This window comes from Stegodyphus dumicola, chromosome 6 (genome assembly GCF_044657685.1).
Source record: "Stegodyphus dumicola isolate Sdum_Otavi_A_Nest chromosome 6, ASM4465768v1".
In the NCBI taxonomy this organism is placed as follows: Eukaryota; Metazoa; Arthropoda; class Arachnida; order Araneae; family Eresidae; genus Stegodyphus; species Stegodyphus dumicola.
This window is the reverse complement of record NC_140773.1, coordinates 201103056-201121828: the sequence shown is the minus strand read 5'-3', so window position 1 is coordinate 201121828 and position 18773 is coordinate 201103056. Positions and strand designations below refer to the sequence as shown.

The 18773-nt window shown below is 30.0% G+C and overlaps 1 protein-coding gene across 1 annotated transcript in view; it reads right to left on the bottom strand.

The window, feature by feature from the left end:
• The window catches only part of Ttc30 (tetratricopeptide repeat domain 30), a 66066-nt gene that overhangs the window by 27562 nt on the left and 19731 nt on the right, over positions 1 to 18773 (bottom strand). The window contains exons 7-10 of the mRNA XM_035371124.2: positions 17116 to 17220; positions 9167 to 9295; positions 5698 to 5900; positions 1072 to 1137 (exon numbers count right to left, since the gene is read on the bottom strand). Coding sequence (XP_035227015.1) covers positions 1072 to 1137; positions 5698 to 5900; positions 9167 to 9295; positions 17116 to 17220 — 503 coding nt within the window. The remainder of the gene's footprint in view (positions 1 to 1071; positions 1138 to 5697; positions 5901 to 9166; positions 9296 to 17115; positions 17221 to 18773) is intronic.

Sequence of the window (18773 nt, the reverse complement as noted above, 5' to 3'; positions counted from 1 at the left end):
GAACTTATGGAGAATTTGGGCAATTTAGTAATTTATAGAAAGATTAAATGGTATTATGGTAGTGCTGTTATGTTTATTTTTAATGTTGAAATGTACTTTATGGTGGGAAGAGTTATTTTTTAGTTGTCTATTATGTACTGTTGTGCATTTTTTTTCTATTTGTGATGCATTTTGCAATATAAATATCAATTAAAATGTGGTTTAAAATTTTCTGATTGTAAGCTAAAGATTCATAATTATACAAGCAAATTAATTAAAATAAATGTAATATTTTACCAAAGCTGAGTATTTTGAACAGATGAATTTAAAACTGTGCAAATGCTAAACTTAATCAAGCTTTAATTAAAAACAAATATTTTACTCAAGTTTGTTAAATTTATAACAATTAGAAAAATATAAATTTATTAAATTTATACAACCTGTATTTTTTGCCATTAATATTTTTCAATTTGTTAGAAGGCGGGTAGCTGCAAAATGGAGCTATTTACTTTTTTTAACAAATTGTTAGCAGCAAAATGTAATGAATGCTATAACCAATGAAGAAAACGTAAAAATCTTTTCCTGTAAAATATTCATAAATATAGTTTGAAATTCTTCAGTATTAAATATCCCATTTCACAATATTTCCAATATATGCTGCATTACATTTTTCATTTGTAGCATATGCCTCATATTTTATTAAATTCCTCATGGGTACAGCTGGCCTCATATTTCAGTAAAAAACTTGATAACTTATTATTGAAAAACCTTTTACACAACGTATTAGGAACATTATATTTCATCGGGTTATAGGCTTGTTTCAATCTCACATGTTTGATACATTTATTAGATAGTTTTCGTTTTTAGGTAGTGAAAATTGCTAATTCAACTTCTAATGTTTTATAGTATATTAAAATATAGAGTTATTATGCTTTATAACATTTATATATATTTATTTATAATATTTATATATATTTTATATAAAATGTTATAAAGTATAATATCAAGTATAACATTTCTTAATCATACAAAGAAATTAAAACAAAACTTTCAAATTTACTAGAAGTGACTTATTCACGAAAAATTACTTACAGGTGTTAAGTATTTATAAGTTAGGTGAGCATTCTCTGCCAAAACATCAGCTGCCAAGTCATAGTACTATTAAAAAAATTATATTTTCTATTAGCGAGTAAATATCTTTAATAAAATAAAAAATAAAATGCATTTAAAAATAATCATTCACATGTATGCATATTTGCAAGAAGATGGTTAATTAAGAAATTTTAATTGCAAAAATAAAAAATAAAAGATTAATTATTGCTGCGAACTAATTTACAATATCATTTAAATTCTAAGAGCATATGTAAATTAAGTGCACATATCTAAAACCATGAAAAAATATAATATTCCAAAAAATTAATTTGCATAAGTGAATAATTGTTGAGCAGGCAGGAGACAGACTTATCAAGGGAAAGTTGCTTCCAAACCTAACTCTTCAGTTACTCAATTTGTGTTTCGTCATCCATATAGGCAATATGGATGCCTATATGGATGACAAAACACGAATTGAGTAATTGAAGCATTAGGTTTGGAGGCAACTTCCTCTTGATAAATCTGTCTCCTGCCTGCTCAACAATTATTCACTTATGCAAATTAATTTGTTCTTAAAAATTCATTAAAATTTTTTTTGAGATTAATTTTTTGGAATATTATATTTTTTCATGGTTTTAGATATGTGCACTTAATTTACATATGCTCTTAGAATTTAAATGATATTGTAAATTAGTTTGCAGCAATAATTAATCTTTTATTTTTTATTTTTGCAATTAAAATTTATTAATTAAATTTTAAATTTATATTAGCTTTTTACGAATGGAGAATATTTGTTAAATTCAATATCTTATGTTATTAATAAATGTAGTGAATTAAGAGAATAACATAAGATATTATATAAGTTTTATCACATTGTTCTTTAATAGATACTATAGTTGAAACAATGTGCTGCAACCTTACTGCAAAGAAGAATCACTTTGTTATCCATTTTTAAGGTATTTTCTTCTTATTGCATCCTTCAAATAACAAAGTATATAAATCATTCATTTTCAATAATTCAATTTTTTAAGCGAATTCCTTAAAGATTTCCCATGAGTAATAATAATAGATCAGAACTCATCAGGACTTGTATCAGGACTTTCTAACTGTAAAAAGTTACAATACTTAATTCCACATTTTAGATCACCAGTTTAAATCTAATAAAATAACATGTAGAAATTATAAAAGCAAAAATATGAAACAGTTGTTTATAAAATAATTGAGAATTTAAGACCTTAAGAAAATAAGAATTTAGAAAAATAAAATAAAAAAGTTCAATATTTATTCGTTTGCTTTATTAAACATTTCTTTCAATGTAAGCTTTAAGTTGCTTTGTTTTTTGTACTAATACATTTTCTTTAATTTTATAGACAGACATGATTTCTTGTTCAGTTACAAAGTTCCACTGTTCAAGTCTTCTAACTGCTGAGTCAAGAATTCCCACTAAATTGCCAATCGAAATTTTTCATTCTCAACAAACTCTGTTATTTTCTTCAGCATTGGTATCGATATTTTCTGGATTTAGAATCAAACTACAGATTTTGCCATCAGTTAGTTGATTAATTATTGGGCATTGTTATTGTGATGTAATACTTCCGTTATAATCATGTCTATTTACTACCACTTTTCCATATTCCTTCAAAAATTCCATTAATTTCACCAAAAATTTCATTTTTTGTTGCCTGAAAATCTTCAAATTGGTGGCTATTATCATAAAGTTTAGATAGCATCCACTATATATTATTGGTAATGCATCAAGAGATTGACGACTTTAGATAAGTTGCTAAATTTTGCCTTTCTTTTATCGTGTGCTGAGGAAATTAAGCCTGAATTATATCAGTTTAATTTACTTATTTGTAATTTCATCCATGAATATGCTTAAGGCTTATCCGAGTCCTGAATAAAATAAATTTCTGGAACAACAAATCAGCTATTTTTAATTCAAACAGCACTAAATATAATCTTTTGGCCTATGAATGTCATTCACAAAATCCAATTTTTTAATATTGAAAGAAATTTATGTTAAATTCTTTTTCTATTAAAATTTCTCCTCATAAACACATTCGAAACTTCACAGGGCAGCAGGTTAAAGTTTGTAATCACTGCCAAATGTAATGTCAATGTAAAAAGTTACAATATTGTTTGGCATTCAATTACTAATATCACTGCATGAATCATTTTTCATGCTACCATGAGTTGACTGTGATGTGGTGAAGGAAAAAAAAAAAGAGATAAATAAATAATTTTTGTGAGGTTGGCATCAGGATTATAAGTTAGTTATTCAGTAGGTATAAAATCACTAATGAACTTTGGCAGAACATTTTATTTGAGAGGTGTGATGAGCAAAAAGGTGGCTACAGTGCCAAATTATTGATCATACAGATTTATGCTGATAAATTCTTCTATTTCCTCCACATGAACATTCCACATGCTTTGTTATGAACGAATGTATGAAAAATGTCTTTGTTATGAAAAAATGTCTACTGCACAGGCATTAAGCATATGCAAGCTGCTACTCTTAAAATATAATTCTTTTTCCCTTTTTGCAAAAGAATTTGGTATTTCTTTGTTATAGCAACCCCCAACCATATTTGGCGATTTCAGATTTGCGCCGAGATCTCAGCTATAATTTTGCCAAACTCCTGAAGCACGAATGTAAAAATAAACAACACATTATATAATAATAACAATACTGATAGGACAAACTCATATGTCATTTCCTAAGAATATTTTTAAGAATCCTTAGCCTTATTATTTTATCGCATATAATTGTTCTAGTCAACTTTCACACTTAAGCTCTTTGTTATACCATTTCATGCACATCAGCTCATCTGTCCAAGAATACATATCTCTATTAGCAGTGGCGAACGATATTCTGGAACCACTGAACAAATTTCCAACATGGATGCAGTTCTTCATTTTGCAATTTTTAAAATTGCACCTCCAAATGATTTCATCGTTAACAAAAAGTTTCATGCTGTGGCCATTTTCGCATACTCATTTGTCAGGTAAAAGAGATCTTACTTAGTAAATTAAAGATTGCTAATATCATATTCATAAAAAAGCAATATTTTTAAATAAATATAGTGCATTCGGAAACCTCATAAAAAATGATTAATATAAGAACATGCGACGAAAGCAAAAATGCAATACAGTGCTAATATATGATCATGTGGTGAGGTATAGAACACACAGCCAGGTTTAGGCAAGATATCTCAGTTGATTGGTGATTCAATTTTATGACTGCCATAAGAAAGAAGTACCAAAATTTTTCTAAAAAAAAAACTGCTGATGGTCTGGATATTAGATCATTCTACATATAGGTCATCCAGATTTTGGACTTTGTACTGCAGAACTTTTTTTCTAATTCTTATTCACAAAGATACCTTTGTTGACCATAAAATGAGTCAATTCATATGACTAAAGTTTTATCCACACATTATACAAGAAACACCATGTACTGCCTTCTTTGATTATGTTGCTAAGAAAGTTATTATAACAGCCATAACAGTCAGTGCTTTAGATAATGATATTTATGTTTCTGTTCAGATAATGATATTTACATTTCTGTTCTGTATTCTGTATTCATTTCTGTAGACATGATTCCTTGAAAATCAAATGCTGACAAACATGATATCTATGCAGCAATAGGAACATGATTTCCATGGAATCACTAGCATTAAATACATATTTGTAACTTATTATTAATACTATAAATAAACATACTATAATAAAATCCACTGAGATCGACACATCAATAACACAAATAAATAAATATTAAATACATATTTGTAACTTTATTTGTGTTATTGATGTGTTGATGTCAGTAGATTTTTGAGTTTATGACTAGCTATTCTTCTATTACATTATAAGATTATTATTTTATATTCTTGCTGCAGACTGGCAGACCATGATATCACTCGTAAAAGATAGCTCATGATTATAAAAAAGTTAGACATATCACTCTGGAGCATTATGAATGCTTCGATGATAATTTTTGAAGCAAAATCCAAAATCTGATGGCTGCCAACTGTTACAATAAGCGCTATTTGGAATACTGATGAAGCTATTTCAATACAGTTTTTAAGGTAATGAGAAGATTAATTTAGCAATTATGTAGTACACAACAATTTTAATGATGAAATTGGGTAACGGTCCTAGTATTTATTATTAGCAATTTCATTATATACAATTAAAAATCTAAAATTAAATCAAAAAGAAACAGATTAGGTAACAAATATTTTATCTACAATAAATATATTTTGATGTAATGAAAAAAAATATTATATGAAAATACAGGGCATAATTTTCTGCTAAATCAACTGTATACAATTTCTTGACAAAACAAAATTTTCAGAAAATGTAATTATTTAGAACAGACTGAGAAGAGATTTAATTTTCATTTAAAAATTTTCCTCTAAGCTTTTACCAAACTTTCTAACATATTTTAAAACCAAACCATTATGAATGAAAAGTTCTTTTTACATTATAATAAACTGATTTAACATTTATATTTTTTAAATTAACATAAAACAAACCTAATGATCTGATAAAAAAGTTGTAAAAATTTCACATATTAGAATTATTTTAGTTCTTGTAATAATAACAACTATTTTAGATACTTACCTCATGTTTGCAATACAGTAATAATAAATTGCCAAAAGTTTCAGGAGGAAAAGGATTTTGCTGAATTAGGAACTGCAACTTTTCAAAACCCTCAGTAGGATGAGTTTCCATATTCATGAGAGCCTGATTATGAAGAGTAACTGGGTCTAATTCCTCTTCACCTCTAGGAGGCATATCGGTAAGTGCTTCCCTTGCAGCATCAACTGATTAAAATAACATGACATAACATATTTTCATATTTATAAGAATGTAATAAATGTAAATCAGATGATAAAGTCTTCAAAATAAATTGAGTAATCTTTTAGTTTATGAGCATCATTTATTTGCAGAAAAAATTAAAATTTCTATATAGCCTAAAGCAGATGGCATCCACTTATAGCCTACATGCAAGCCTTTGAGCACCCTGATGTGACTTCTGTCATATAACTAAAAAAATAAATGAAAGCCTAAGTAATGCAACAATGCATTTTGAAATTAAAACTATTTGTATGATATTTTAACAGCTATTGATTGCTTATTTTAATTATTAATTATTAATGAAAATGCAACTACAAGATTAAAAAAAAAAAAAAAAAAACTTATAAATGATTCTTCAAAAACTGATCGCATTCATAATCTAATTGAAATTGTTAAGTCACATTAACAGCAGCAATTCTGGAATGGCAAATGGAAAGTCCTATAAAAAGCAAAAAATATGGACCATTAATTAGATTTTCATCAGAAAATTTTGGAAACAGGATTTAGGCAACACTAATTTAATTTCATTATATCTGCTACTTTATTCTCAGTTGCCATCAAAATTTCATGCAAACTTGCAATAGAATTTACCCTAATCAAATACTCAGTGTTGAGAAAATGTACATAAGTGGACTTTTACAGTTTGTACCTAAGTAAAATATTTCCAGTCTAGTACTTAAAAAAAAATTTCATGTACATGATGACACTTTTTAAAAAAAATATGTCTATTACTTCTTGCAATGAAGTATATGAAAAGTAAAAGAACAAAACAATTTAAATGAATACATTAATTAAGCTTTCTACAATTGTTAATACGTCTATCAAACTATATTTAGGTGTAGCAATTTTCAAAAATCAAATTCAATGTTCACATTAAAAATCTAATGTCCATGCTTTTTCATATCTTTGAATAAAATAGCTTTTAAATTGCACATAACAAATATCTTTTGAATTACAAAATAAATATAGTTTTATCAGAGGTAATAATAACATGTCATATGGAAGCAGATAATAAATAAATATTAAATTCAGGAGGTGGCTCAGCCATACCTCTTAGAAGCTTCTAAATTTGGACACCTATTGCACAAAGTTAAAAAAAAAAATGTCAATTTATACAGCAAAGCTTCTAATGCTTGTTGAGAATTACAAAAAATAAAAATTTGATTTAACAAATGCATTTCAAAATTAAAGAACTTTTTAAATAAGAAAAATATCATTCCAATAATTTATATGTTATTTATCAGACAATAATAAATAATTAAACAATTTTTATCCCTAAATAACTTTTACTATAAACAATCAGTTTCTTTTTGATGCATATAGCCATATTTTTGCTGAAATTAATGGCAAAACAAACTTGAATTTTGTTATTTATCAAAATTTACATTAGCATCACCTTGCATTACAAGAAATATCCATTACATTTACTCAAAAGTATATATGCTAATGCATGCTATTTAGTACACAGTATTAAAAAGAGTAAATATTTCTAAAACTTAATAATTTTGTGGTAAAAACTCTTTAACTGAGCTTCACAAAACAGAATCCTATTTTAACAAAATAAAAGCACAACATAATATAAAATCACCAGACTCAGAAAAAGCAGTCATGTCTAATTCTTCAAATGAACTTATTTCTCATAGTTTCATTTTTAAAGATAATATTTCAAAGTGTGTTCAGTAATTTATAGTAAAATCATTTAACTCAGATACTGTATGCAAATATAATAAATAAATATAGGAATCTGTGCAACTGTTATGGAACAAGATATATTATTTTCATATTTACTGTTCACCAAGTATGACACAGCTCAAAAGTATTTTGAGATACATAACTCATTATTTAAGATAATACAGTTATATTATGTATTGTAATGCAAAATTTTGCCTAGCAAATATAGTTATTTATGTCTGTGAAGGTTACTATGATTAAGAAAATTATTTCATACCTATCTGAGTCTAACTGCTAGAAATAGTTCTTGTAAGATACCCAAAAATAAATATAACCAAAATGTCTCCACACAAATTATCAAGGTGATTGGAAAGTGGTACAGGATATTGGCTAGCCAAAATTCAAACACATAGAAATATTTCATTCATTCGTAGGTAAATAAATTTTAAGTGGCATTTTATCCTTATTACATTTTATAAGTTTCATCTGCATGAAAGTGCTGCAGAAGCCAAGTGGAAGAATTTTTTCAGTGTACAAAGATGCTATTAAAGGATGTCAATGTTAAGAATTTAAAATGGATGCTAACAAAATTTTAAAATGGAAATTTTAATACTGAGAAACAGTATAGAAATAAGCACCCATGGAAGGTAAGTCGAAAATATTGATACTATGTTTAAGTTGAAAATACTGATAGAAGAAACCCTATATTTCAACAAGGAGCTTCATTGGATATACTGAAATGAACAGAAAAATTTTCTCATTTATAACTGAAAAATCATCAGCAACACATACTGATTTTTACTTCTCTACTCACATGAAAAGTGGAGCTTTTTTTAAGGCATATTTGATTGAAGATGATAAAAAGATTCCTTATGTTAATATTATTATAAAAAACTGCCAAGTACAAAAGTAAAACTAAATCTCATAAAAAAAAATAAAAAAAAAAAAAAAAGTTTCATTCGAAGAAAGTTTTCTCTGCCTTTGCTGGAATATGCAAAAAGTGTTTTATTTTGAATTATTAGAAAATAATGTAGTTGTTACAGTTAGACAATTTGAGATGGAATCCACATTGATCAACAATCTTTAAAAAGATAATCTTACATAATATACTGCCAGAATAACTCAATAAAAGGTTAAGAAAGGAAAATTCTCATTCATCCACCTAAGACTTTACATACTGTTGTTTAGGTCTTTCAATATTTTCTTTCAAAACTTAAAAAACCTCCATGGGAAACAGGAGGTGGAAAATAAAATAAATAACTACTTTGCAGCAAAATCAAAGAATTTTTAGACATAGAAGATGATGGGAAATATATTAATAATAAAATTTTAACAATATTTTTCCCCATTTAAAGTTCTCTCTCTCAATCTTGCATTACTTTCCAAACAACTTGATATTTTAGATAAACAGATTTCTATTTTAATTTCAGTTAGAAATTTAAAAAATTCTTGATAAAAATTTAAACACAAAAAAATATATATATATAAAGAACAAAAAATTCTTGATAAAAATTTAGATGCAGAAGATGATATAAAAAAACAATAAAGATAGTTTATTTACAATTTTTGAGTTGATACTCAATAGCTGCTTTAAGGTTAAAAGCTTCTATAAGTGCAGTTTCATGAAGAGTTATTGTGTTCCCAACACTTCTAACTTCAATTCCTTCAGTGTTCATACCAACACTTAATTCTAAGAAAATTAAAAAAAAAAAAAAAAAAAAAAAAAAACATGATTAAAGAACAAGAATGAAAGAAAAATATTTTCTGTGAAAGTACTCAATAATTACTGTGACTAAATAAGACAGATACAAGCAATTATCTAGTTACAGATATATTTGGAATTGAAAACTATTGCAAAAGCTGAAATTGTTATGTTTATTAATTTAAAAAAAATATTTGTCTCTGGGAAGAAGAGAGTTTGTTGCATTCCATATCCAAAGGAAAGCAGCACTTAAAATGAATTGACTGCACTAACCTTTACTACGACATCAGCCCCAAGTGTACCCAAAGGGTATGTATACAAAAAGTATAATAAAATGAAAAATTATACAATGCATTACTTTTGAAATATGAATAGAAAATATACACATTAATACAAATACAAGAATAAAATTTCACACCTCCATAAAAACATAGAATGTTTTCTGCTAGAAATTTTAGTACTTTCTGATTAACTGCACCTCCACCGAAAAGCAGCAAAAAAGTACTCATGAAGTAATGCACCACATTGCCAAAAAGTATTTAAGTAAAAGCCCATGATGTCCCCAAAATGTATTTATGTTGCAACCTAGTTGAGTGCTTAACATACATGTATTTGAATGCACGTGGATTTGTAGTTGATTTTTCTGAGACAAATTCTTCAAAGTATTACTTTTTACATTGAGTGCATTTGCTTTTATTGTTACAGACTGTAATGGAACTATGATGTCTGCCCTTTCTTGTTTTCAATATGCCGAAGTATTTCATTGAAGTAAGTGTACACTGAAGTTTAAAATGTTCTTGGGAAATGCTGGCCAGAATGCAATGCCAAAGCTATGTATGACATTGAGTTTGGGCTAATCTCTGATTTTTTCCCTTAGTGAAAATTTATCATTGTGTATATGGGAAGAACAATAGTGCAAACAAATTACAGAAGGTAAAAAGGTAAGTGTTTTGTTATGTTAATGAATGCAAAAAATAGGTGGCACTGGATGCAAGATACCCAAACAAACATTTCTCTACAGTGGGCAATGTTTGGAAATGCTATCCAGTGTCATGAAGATTTTTCAGGGGGGGGGAGGGATAAAAAGTATTAAAATTTTATTTTTTCTCCTATGACCATTTTATGTCTCTTGAGCTTTCTTTTTGTCGTCTATAATAATAAAAGAAAGTGTGTGCATGTCTTTGCAAGTGTATTATGTAATAATGTTATATGTTATATATGCACACATAGACAGACTGGTTATCATAAATTAAGGAAAAATCACAAAAATCACGATTACTGAAAAAGTTACATGTAGAATTTAATGAAACTTACCCACAATATACAACACATAGTAAGGTATCAAATAACATAAAAAGAAATTACCAGACAAATATGATAGTACAGAAATTAGCACATGTATAAAATGAACAAATCGAAGGCGTCAGTTTGCTATAGGAAAAGTACCTTCAATATGGAATACGATCGCCTCTAGAAGCAATACAGTACATACAGTGATGTGTGATGCTTTCAATTATGCAGTCTATCAGTTCCATAGGAAGCAAGAGCCATTGGTCTTGCAAAACAGTTGCAAGCGTGACAAGGGTTTGAGGGGGCGGATTGAGAGCAGCTAGACGTCTCCCTAAAGCATCCCAAATGTGCTCAATAGGATTCAAGTCCGGGATCAAGCTGGCCACTCCATGCGCATAATTTTTCTGCTGAAGATAATCATCTACGATGCGAGCCCTGTGTGGTATTGCGTTGTTATCCTGTAACAGGAAAGCATCACCTATTGCCGCGGCATATGGGTGTACATAAACATCAAGGATGTCATCTCTATAAATATGAGCATTCACGGTTTCCCTTGGAAAGACATGGAGGTCTGTGGGTCCACCCAAAGAGATGCCACCCCAAACACAGACACTGCCCCTTCCGTATGCATCTCTTTCATGGATGTTTGATGGATGATAACGGGTTCTAGGTTCTCTCCATATCAAATAACACCTACTATCGCTTTGTAGACTAAACCTGGACTCATCCGTAAAGAAAACCACCCTCCATTGATCAGGCATCCAATGGACATGTCGCCGTGCCCACTGAAAACGATCCCTCCTATGGCGTGAGGTGAGCGGCACACAAATGGCTGGTCCCCTCGTATACAGACCACTTTCGTGAAACCTTCTACGCACAGTTGACGTTGACATGAACCTTCCTGTGGCTGCAGCAAGAGAGGATCTAAGAAGAGTCGGAGTAGCGCTTCTATTCCTGCGTGCACATAATGTCAAATATCGGTCATCGGCGCTCTTTGTAGCAGTTGGCCGTCCTTGGCTGAACCTCCTAGATGCCAAATCTGTGGTTTGAAATTGCCTCCAAAGTCTCTGAACCACAGAAGGACTCACATTTAGCCATCTGGCCACTTCTGTTTGACTTTGTCCTGCCTCTAGTCTCCCAATGGCTCTCCATCGCAGTTCTGCACGCAAATGATGCCTGGAGGTCATTGTTTCGAATTGGCTATCTCAGATTTCTGATGTCACTGTCACAGTTAAATATGTGGGCTTGCTCTCAAACATGTACTTTTATACTCCTCGCAGATGACGTATTCCGAAAGCAGCGCCCTTAATTTGCATATCGCAGTTTTACTCAGCTACTCTTACTTGGCAACATATTCAAATTTTACACGGTTTGGCTTATTTTTGAGGGAGTTATCGCTATTTTTGTGATTTTCCCTTAATTTATGATAACCAGTGTATAATCATTTTATATTACAACAACACAGAAACAGGAAGGCTCAACTATGTAAAATTCAGGCCTCTTTTATGAGAAGGGAAAGTTCTCAAAACGTTTAAAAGTTACTTACAAATTTCATAAAGTTTTTTTACTGATTTTTCAAAAAATATATTTAAAAATATTAATTACGTGATTTACATATTTTTTAAACATGGTATATTATTTCATATATCTAAGAATGCATTTTGTTTCATCATCAATCACAACTTCACTTGGAAATGGTGTGAGGTCGTCTATTTCTTCATTATGATGTACCGGGTGATCAAAAAGTCAGTATAAATTTGAAAACTTCATAAATCATGGAATAATGTAGATAGAGAGGTAAAAATTGACACACATACTTAGAATGACATGGGGTTTTATTAGAACCAAAAAAAAGTTCAAAAGTATGGGTTGGATTTACCACATCTACTGTTATCTGGCCTTTTTTCTTCGAGGAAATGCGTGATTCTGGTTTTGTAACTGCTACCGTGACGGGTGAGAGGTACGCCGATATGTTACAAAATCGCATCGTCCCCAGCCTGGCTGATAAACACCTGCTGGAACGTATGAGTTTTATGCAGGATGGCGCTCCACCCCATATTGCTAGACGCGTGAAAGATCTCTTGCACGCGTCGTTTGGTGATGATCGTGTGCTCAGCCGCCACTTTCGTCATGCTTGGCCTCCCAGGTCCCCAGACCTCAGTCCGTGCGATTATTGGCTTTGGGTTTGCCTGAAGTCGCAAGTGTATCGTGAGCGACCTACATCTCTAGGGATGCTGAAAGACAAGATACGACGCCAATGCCTCACCATAACTCCTGACATGCTTTACAGTGCTGTTCACAACATTATTCCTCGACTACAGCTATTGTTGAGGAATGATGGTGAACATATTGAGCATTTCCCGTAAAGAACATCATCTTTGCTTTGCCTTAATTTCTTATGCTAATTATTGCTTTTCTGATCAGATTATTGCTTTTCTAATAAAACCCCATGTCGTTCTAAGAATGTGTGTCAATTTTTACCTCTCTATCTACATTATTCTATGGTTTATAAGTTTTCAAATTTATACTGACTTTTTGATCATCCGGTATATAGGGAATAATCCCTAAATACAGCATTTTTTACTAATTATTATGTCTCTCAATTCTGTGGAATGATTCATTTAGGTATTTTCTGGAAACAGTTTTCCTTTTTCCTATGCAATGAATGGTTATAATGGTCATCTAAAATAATAATAAAAAAAAATGTCTGCGTATGTCACACAGCAGAGCTGGAAAGGCCCAGAGAAACAAAATTCAGAACATAGGTTATCCAGATAATCTCAAAACCATTCTATGAAATTAATTCAGATTTTTAAATCTTGAAGCAGTTCTTTATGGACTTTTATGTACAAATTCTTTCTCAGCAGTTGAATTAATCATAACAGAACATTAGTCAATGCACCATAAAATATATTAAAAAATAATTTTCCACGTGAAGTTTTCCTGAATCTTTGACTTAATTTATTGATTTCTGGAAACTGTTCCAAAATTGGTCAGTTTTCCTCAATCATTATATTTTCAACAATTTTAAATTTATGCATCAAAAAATCTAGATCTTACGAACTTTAAATTTTCAGTTACTACATATAAAATGATCTTTAACTTCTTTTAAAATAGGAGTAATCAAAAAAATTAAATGATTTAAAAAAAATCTAGTTATCATTTGACATACTCAACTGTTGAATTTTATTTCTTTATCAATGTTCTAGTTAGATTTTTCTAAATTTGTTTTTATTTTTACACTATGGTCTATTTCATTACAAATCTATGAACTTTTCTAATAATTTATATGCTTTATGGAAATAACTTTTTCCTGAAAAGATTGGTTATTATGCTAGCATAGAAGGCTTTGGTAAATACACTAGGGGACAAAAGCAATAAATTCATTTTTCAATATACAGCCATGAAATTGTTGAAAAGGGCTTTTTGTGATCAGATTAGTACAAAGTCAACTCAGCAGAAAAGGTGATACATGTGCAAATATCCGCATCATGACATCAGAGGGGATGTCAGAGCACACAAAATGCGAGGAGTCAGTGAGGACAATGTAAGGCATTTTAAAAAGAATAAAGGAAGGAGAATTTCCAGACATTCTTCTGCAGATGAATGTGAGATTTTACATGAAGTATGGATGCAAGAAAACATCAAGATGCCTTTACACATGGTAGAATAAGTGGCAAGCATGAGAAGATGTGTAGTTTGACATCTGTTACCTAAGAGTTTGGAATTGATAAAAGTGTTCATTCATGAGCACAGCTGTAAGACAAGCACAGCTGTAAGAAAGGTTAGCAGTGGTCGGCTAAGGAGAACAATGATAAACTGATAACTGATATATCATCCTGCAGGCAAAAAGAGATCAAAATCAGACCAATGGTGAAGAGAACAGAAACACTGGACAAAATCAATGGAGACATATCTTCTTTTAACTGGTGAGATTCACTTTAGTTAGTAGACAAACATAGTAGACAAACGATTCTCAGCATCATTTGATATGGAGACATGTTTTCAACAAACAAACAACAAACATCAGAGGAAGAGACTATTGGGGTGGTTCTGTTGCGCTTGTATGGGAAAACATAATAGTGAACAGACAGGCATACCTTCATATTTTTAACAGGGGTTCACTTATCAGAGATCGTTTCTATGATTAAATTATCCCCCCCCCATGTACCTTTTCTGGGGTGCCACTTGTTCTGACTTTGTTTTTATGGATGACAATGCACGGGGACACAGGCCTCATGCTATTGTGGAGCTCCAGGAAAATGAAGATATCTGCAGAATGGATTAGCCAGCATACTCCTACTTTAAATCCCACTGAAAATAGTGGGATACTTCAAGGAGACACCTGCTAGCATGATTTTACTCTAAGGAGAACACCAGACAACTGAAACAAATGCTCCTCAAAGAATGGGAACTTTTTCACCAAGAACTGTTAGATAATCTGGTGTTGAACATTGACAGACAGTGCAGCATAACCATTGCAGTTAGGAGAGGTCATATCTTTTATTAAGGCTCTTTGGTTTTTGGTCTCCCTCTTGGCCAGACAGTTTTTTTGTACTGCATTCAAAGTCTAGGCCAAACTAAGATTGTTGTTTTATCTAATTTTGAAATCCCACTTTCTTAAGCCCAAATTGCAGCAAAGCTGCTATAGAAAGCAAGTATCAAATATGCTTTCGCTTTGCAGATCCTGTTAAATTCTTTTTGACACAATCAAAAATTAAAGTTTTAATTTTGATAAGATAGTAAAAGTCTTCAAAAATAGTAATAGCAAAATAATAATAGATAATAGTAATAGCCTTAAATAATAAGCTGGATAAATTAGAAAGTTAAAAAGAAAATCAAGACAGAGGAGGAATATGCCAAAGTAAAACTAAAATTACACAAAGCAGCAATCTTATGTTTGATGTACCAAGCATCAAGCTGTTGTCTTGCCTCTAATTTTATTAAAAGAAAACTAATATGAGCAACATCCCACTCCAAACGAATATATCTTGGGGCTTCGCTTATAGTTTACGATTGATAAAAAAATATTGTCCTCTTCCACAACCATTCGAAGACCGAAAGTGTGGTTATGGCTAATGCCAATTCAATGTGTAATTCTTGAACAAGCAGATATTTGAAAGTGACACACAGGAATCTGAAGTAGTGGGGAGAAAAATTATTATAGTGCTTCTATTTTTTTTAAATTTAAATTTGCTGGTGATCCAGAGGTGGATATTAGATCATTTAACAGTATATATGTGAGGGAAAATGCTTGACAAAGTAAATAATTTTGCAAAGAGGGTGTGCTGCATTCAATGCAGGTGTGCACAAGAATATTATTTTGGGGTTTCAAGGAAAGGGGAACATAGCTTGGGATGCAAATTTACTTCCAAACTAAATACAGTGAATTAGGAGTTAAATGTTTTTACTTTCATCTGAAGCCTTGATTCTGAAGTGAATATCGAAGGCTTTAGTAAATCTCATTTGCTTTAGCTGAAATACAATTGTTCTAGTATTCCTTTTTTTAGCAGCAAATATGGCTCCTGGAAAATGAAGCAAACATAATGCTGGTTTTTGAATGCAAAGTTATTCAGTTTGTGACAGAAAATGGAAATCATGCTGCAGCAAGGATGTTTAGTGTTGGTGAAAGCTCCATATGTGAATAGAACAAACATGAAACTACATTAATTAATATGCCATGCTAGCAGAATAAATATGCTTTACATAAAGAAGTAACAAAATGACCTATCCCAGAAAAAAAGTGTTGCAAACTGAGTTTTAGAAAATCACCAGAAACAGCATTTAGGCTCATGTAGAAGTCTAATCTTTGCATGCTCATCTTTTCATCTATCATTTTTATATCCAGAGTGTAATGCATACCCATAAATTTTGATCTTAGTTTTTCTATTAAAAGTGCACGTTATGTACTGGAATACACGGTCATTTAAATACAGCGAATCCTTTTGTAATGATGATCTTCTTAGCAAAACCACCAAAATTTTTGAAAACATAAGCTGACTTTGGTATTGAACATTATTCCTCTATGGCAGTCTCCTCGACAGCAAACCAAAATCATCCGGATCATGGTGGTCATTTTATTCACCATAATTTTAATTTTATATAGAGTTTTAGATTTGTTGCTCACATTATATTCATTGAGAACTAAAAACTCTGTGACCTCTTCTGGTTAAATTTTCACACCTTTACATCTGTCATAATCTTACCTTTATATTTTTAATCACTACACAACACATAATTTGTTCCTTTTCATCATGTATAGGCATGTGTAAAACTTTATTTGGTGCACAATATAAAATTAAATTTACCACAGTGAACCTGATTTTTTTTTTTTTTAAAGCTTAAAATACTTTTAACATTATAAAGACTTCTCAAGTTTGTATAAACTGAAAAAAAAAAAAAAAAAAAAAAAAAAGCAGTTTTTCCTGCAAATAAAAAGTAAACAAAACTAAAAATATGATAAGGCATTAATTTAAAATTTATATATGAATAAAACAATATTACCAGTGGAAACTTACCAGGATGTTCTCTTATTCCTCTTTCAATTATTTCAGCTATATGCTTAAGAGCTAATGCATATTGTTTCAAACGATAATAACATAGTGCTATATTATATGATAAATCTGCCAAGAAACAAAAATAAATATAACAATAAGTTAACAGATGCATTTAGACAATAGTTTTATAAAAGAGTGCATTATATTTTATCTATCAATATCCTTAAATATTAAATTTTCTATTTCAAATATTAAATTTTTGACTAAGATGAAAAGTAAAAGAAATCAAATGCAAAATTATCTTTCCAAGCTTAAGTATGAAAGCTAGTAATTTAAAAGGCAGGGGGAGGGAAAGAATATTGTAGTAGTTCAATAAGTGAAATTTCTATAATCCAAAAATTTTAGTACATCAAACTAAATTTTTTTTTTGATAGACAAAATTTACTGAAGTCTTTTTAATAATGTTACTTCCCCATATAAGCTGAATTATTTTAACTTGAATTATTCAGTACATCAAGTTTCTTGTCTATTCATCAACTAGTACACCAAGTTTCTTGGTGTATTCTTCAGTACGTCAAGTTCAAGTCTATATTTCTTTTTTGATAAGCCAAAATCAGATATTATCTTCAAATCCTGCAGGTCATTCCCCGCATTAAAATTAGTAGAAATCTTAAATGTTAAAACATATTTTTATTCCTGTAGCTTTCTGGTCACTACCACTACAAGCAAGTCAACTTTTGTTGTTATGAGTATTTAATAACATACTTTAAAGGGAGTGTAATCCATTTTATTTATTTATTTATATATTTTTTAATTAGTTATCATTATTATTACTATTATTTTGAATACAATAATAGTAAAGAATTTCTCAGAATAAAATGAAGCTGATTTGTTTTATATTTTACATTTTTATTCCATATTTAACATTTAACACAGTTCAAACGGTAACTTCTACTGTTTATATTACATTATTTGCTCTAATGTTTTCAAGCAGTATTTCTGATAAAAGTAAAAAATACAAGAAAACATTTTATTAAAAGCATTCTCAAGTAACTATTTGCCATCAAATTCTCTCTCATAGCAGTTGAGCTCTCATTACAATTGAATACCATCTTTCATTTTAGTGACATTTTTCTAACGTGAATAGATGATTTAGAAATCAGACTTCTTGATTTTAATAAATTTCAACACTTCTTCAAAATTATTTTCATCACACAACATCTGCAATAACTCTTATCTTTGTTAAATCCATACATATGTAAGATAAAAAATATGAAAGCAAACTTCTAAATTTAATTCACTATAACCTCTTTTAATTTTTATTTCATTTGGGAACTTCATTTATCTATCCTAAAAATAGCACTGTAAATCTAAACTGCGTCATTCAAATTAATCATGCGATTTTACGAAACCCTTAATGCAGATGCCTCTTGACCAATCACCGAATTGTAAACCAAAACTAAAAACTGAAACTGAACCCTTCTTTCTATGAACTGATGGGTCACTTTTGTTTGTGCTTCCCTTTTGGCCAGACGTCTTTCCGCAATCATGTGTTTCCTGCTATATTCACTTCTACAGCAATAATATCAAAATTGCAAATGTTCATTAATAGGCACAAGTACTTTGAGAGTGGCACGAGTACTAAGAGTACTAAGAGTGCCAAGTGAATTCTGGCCACA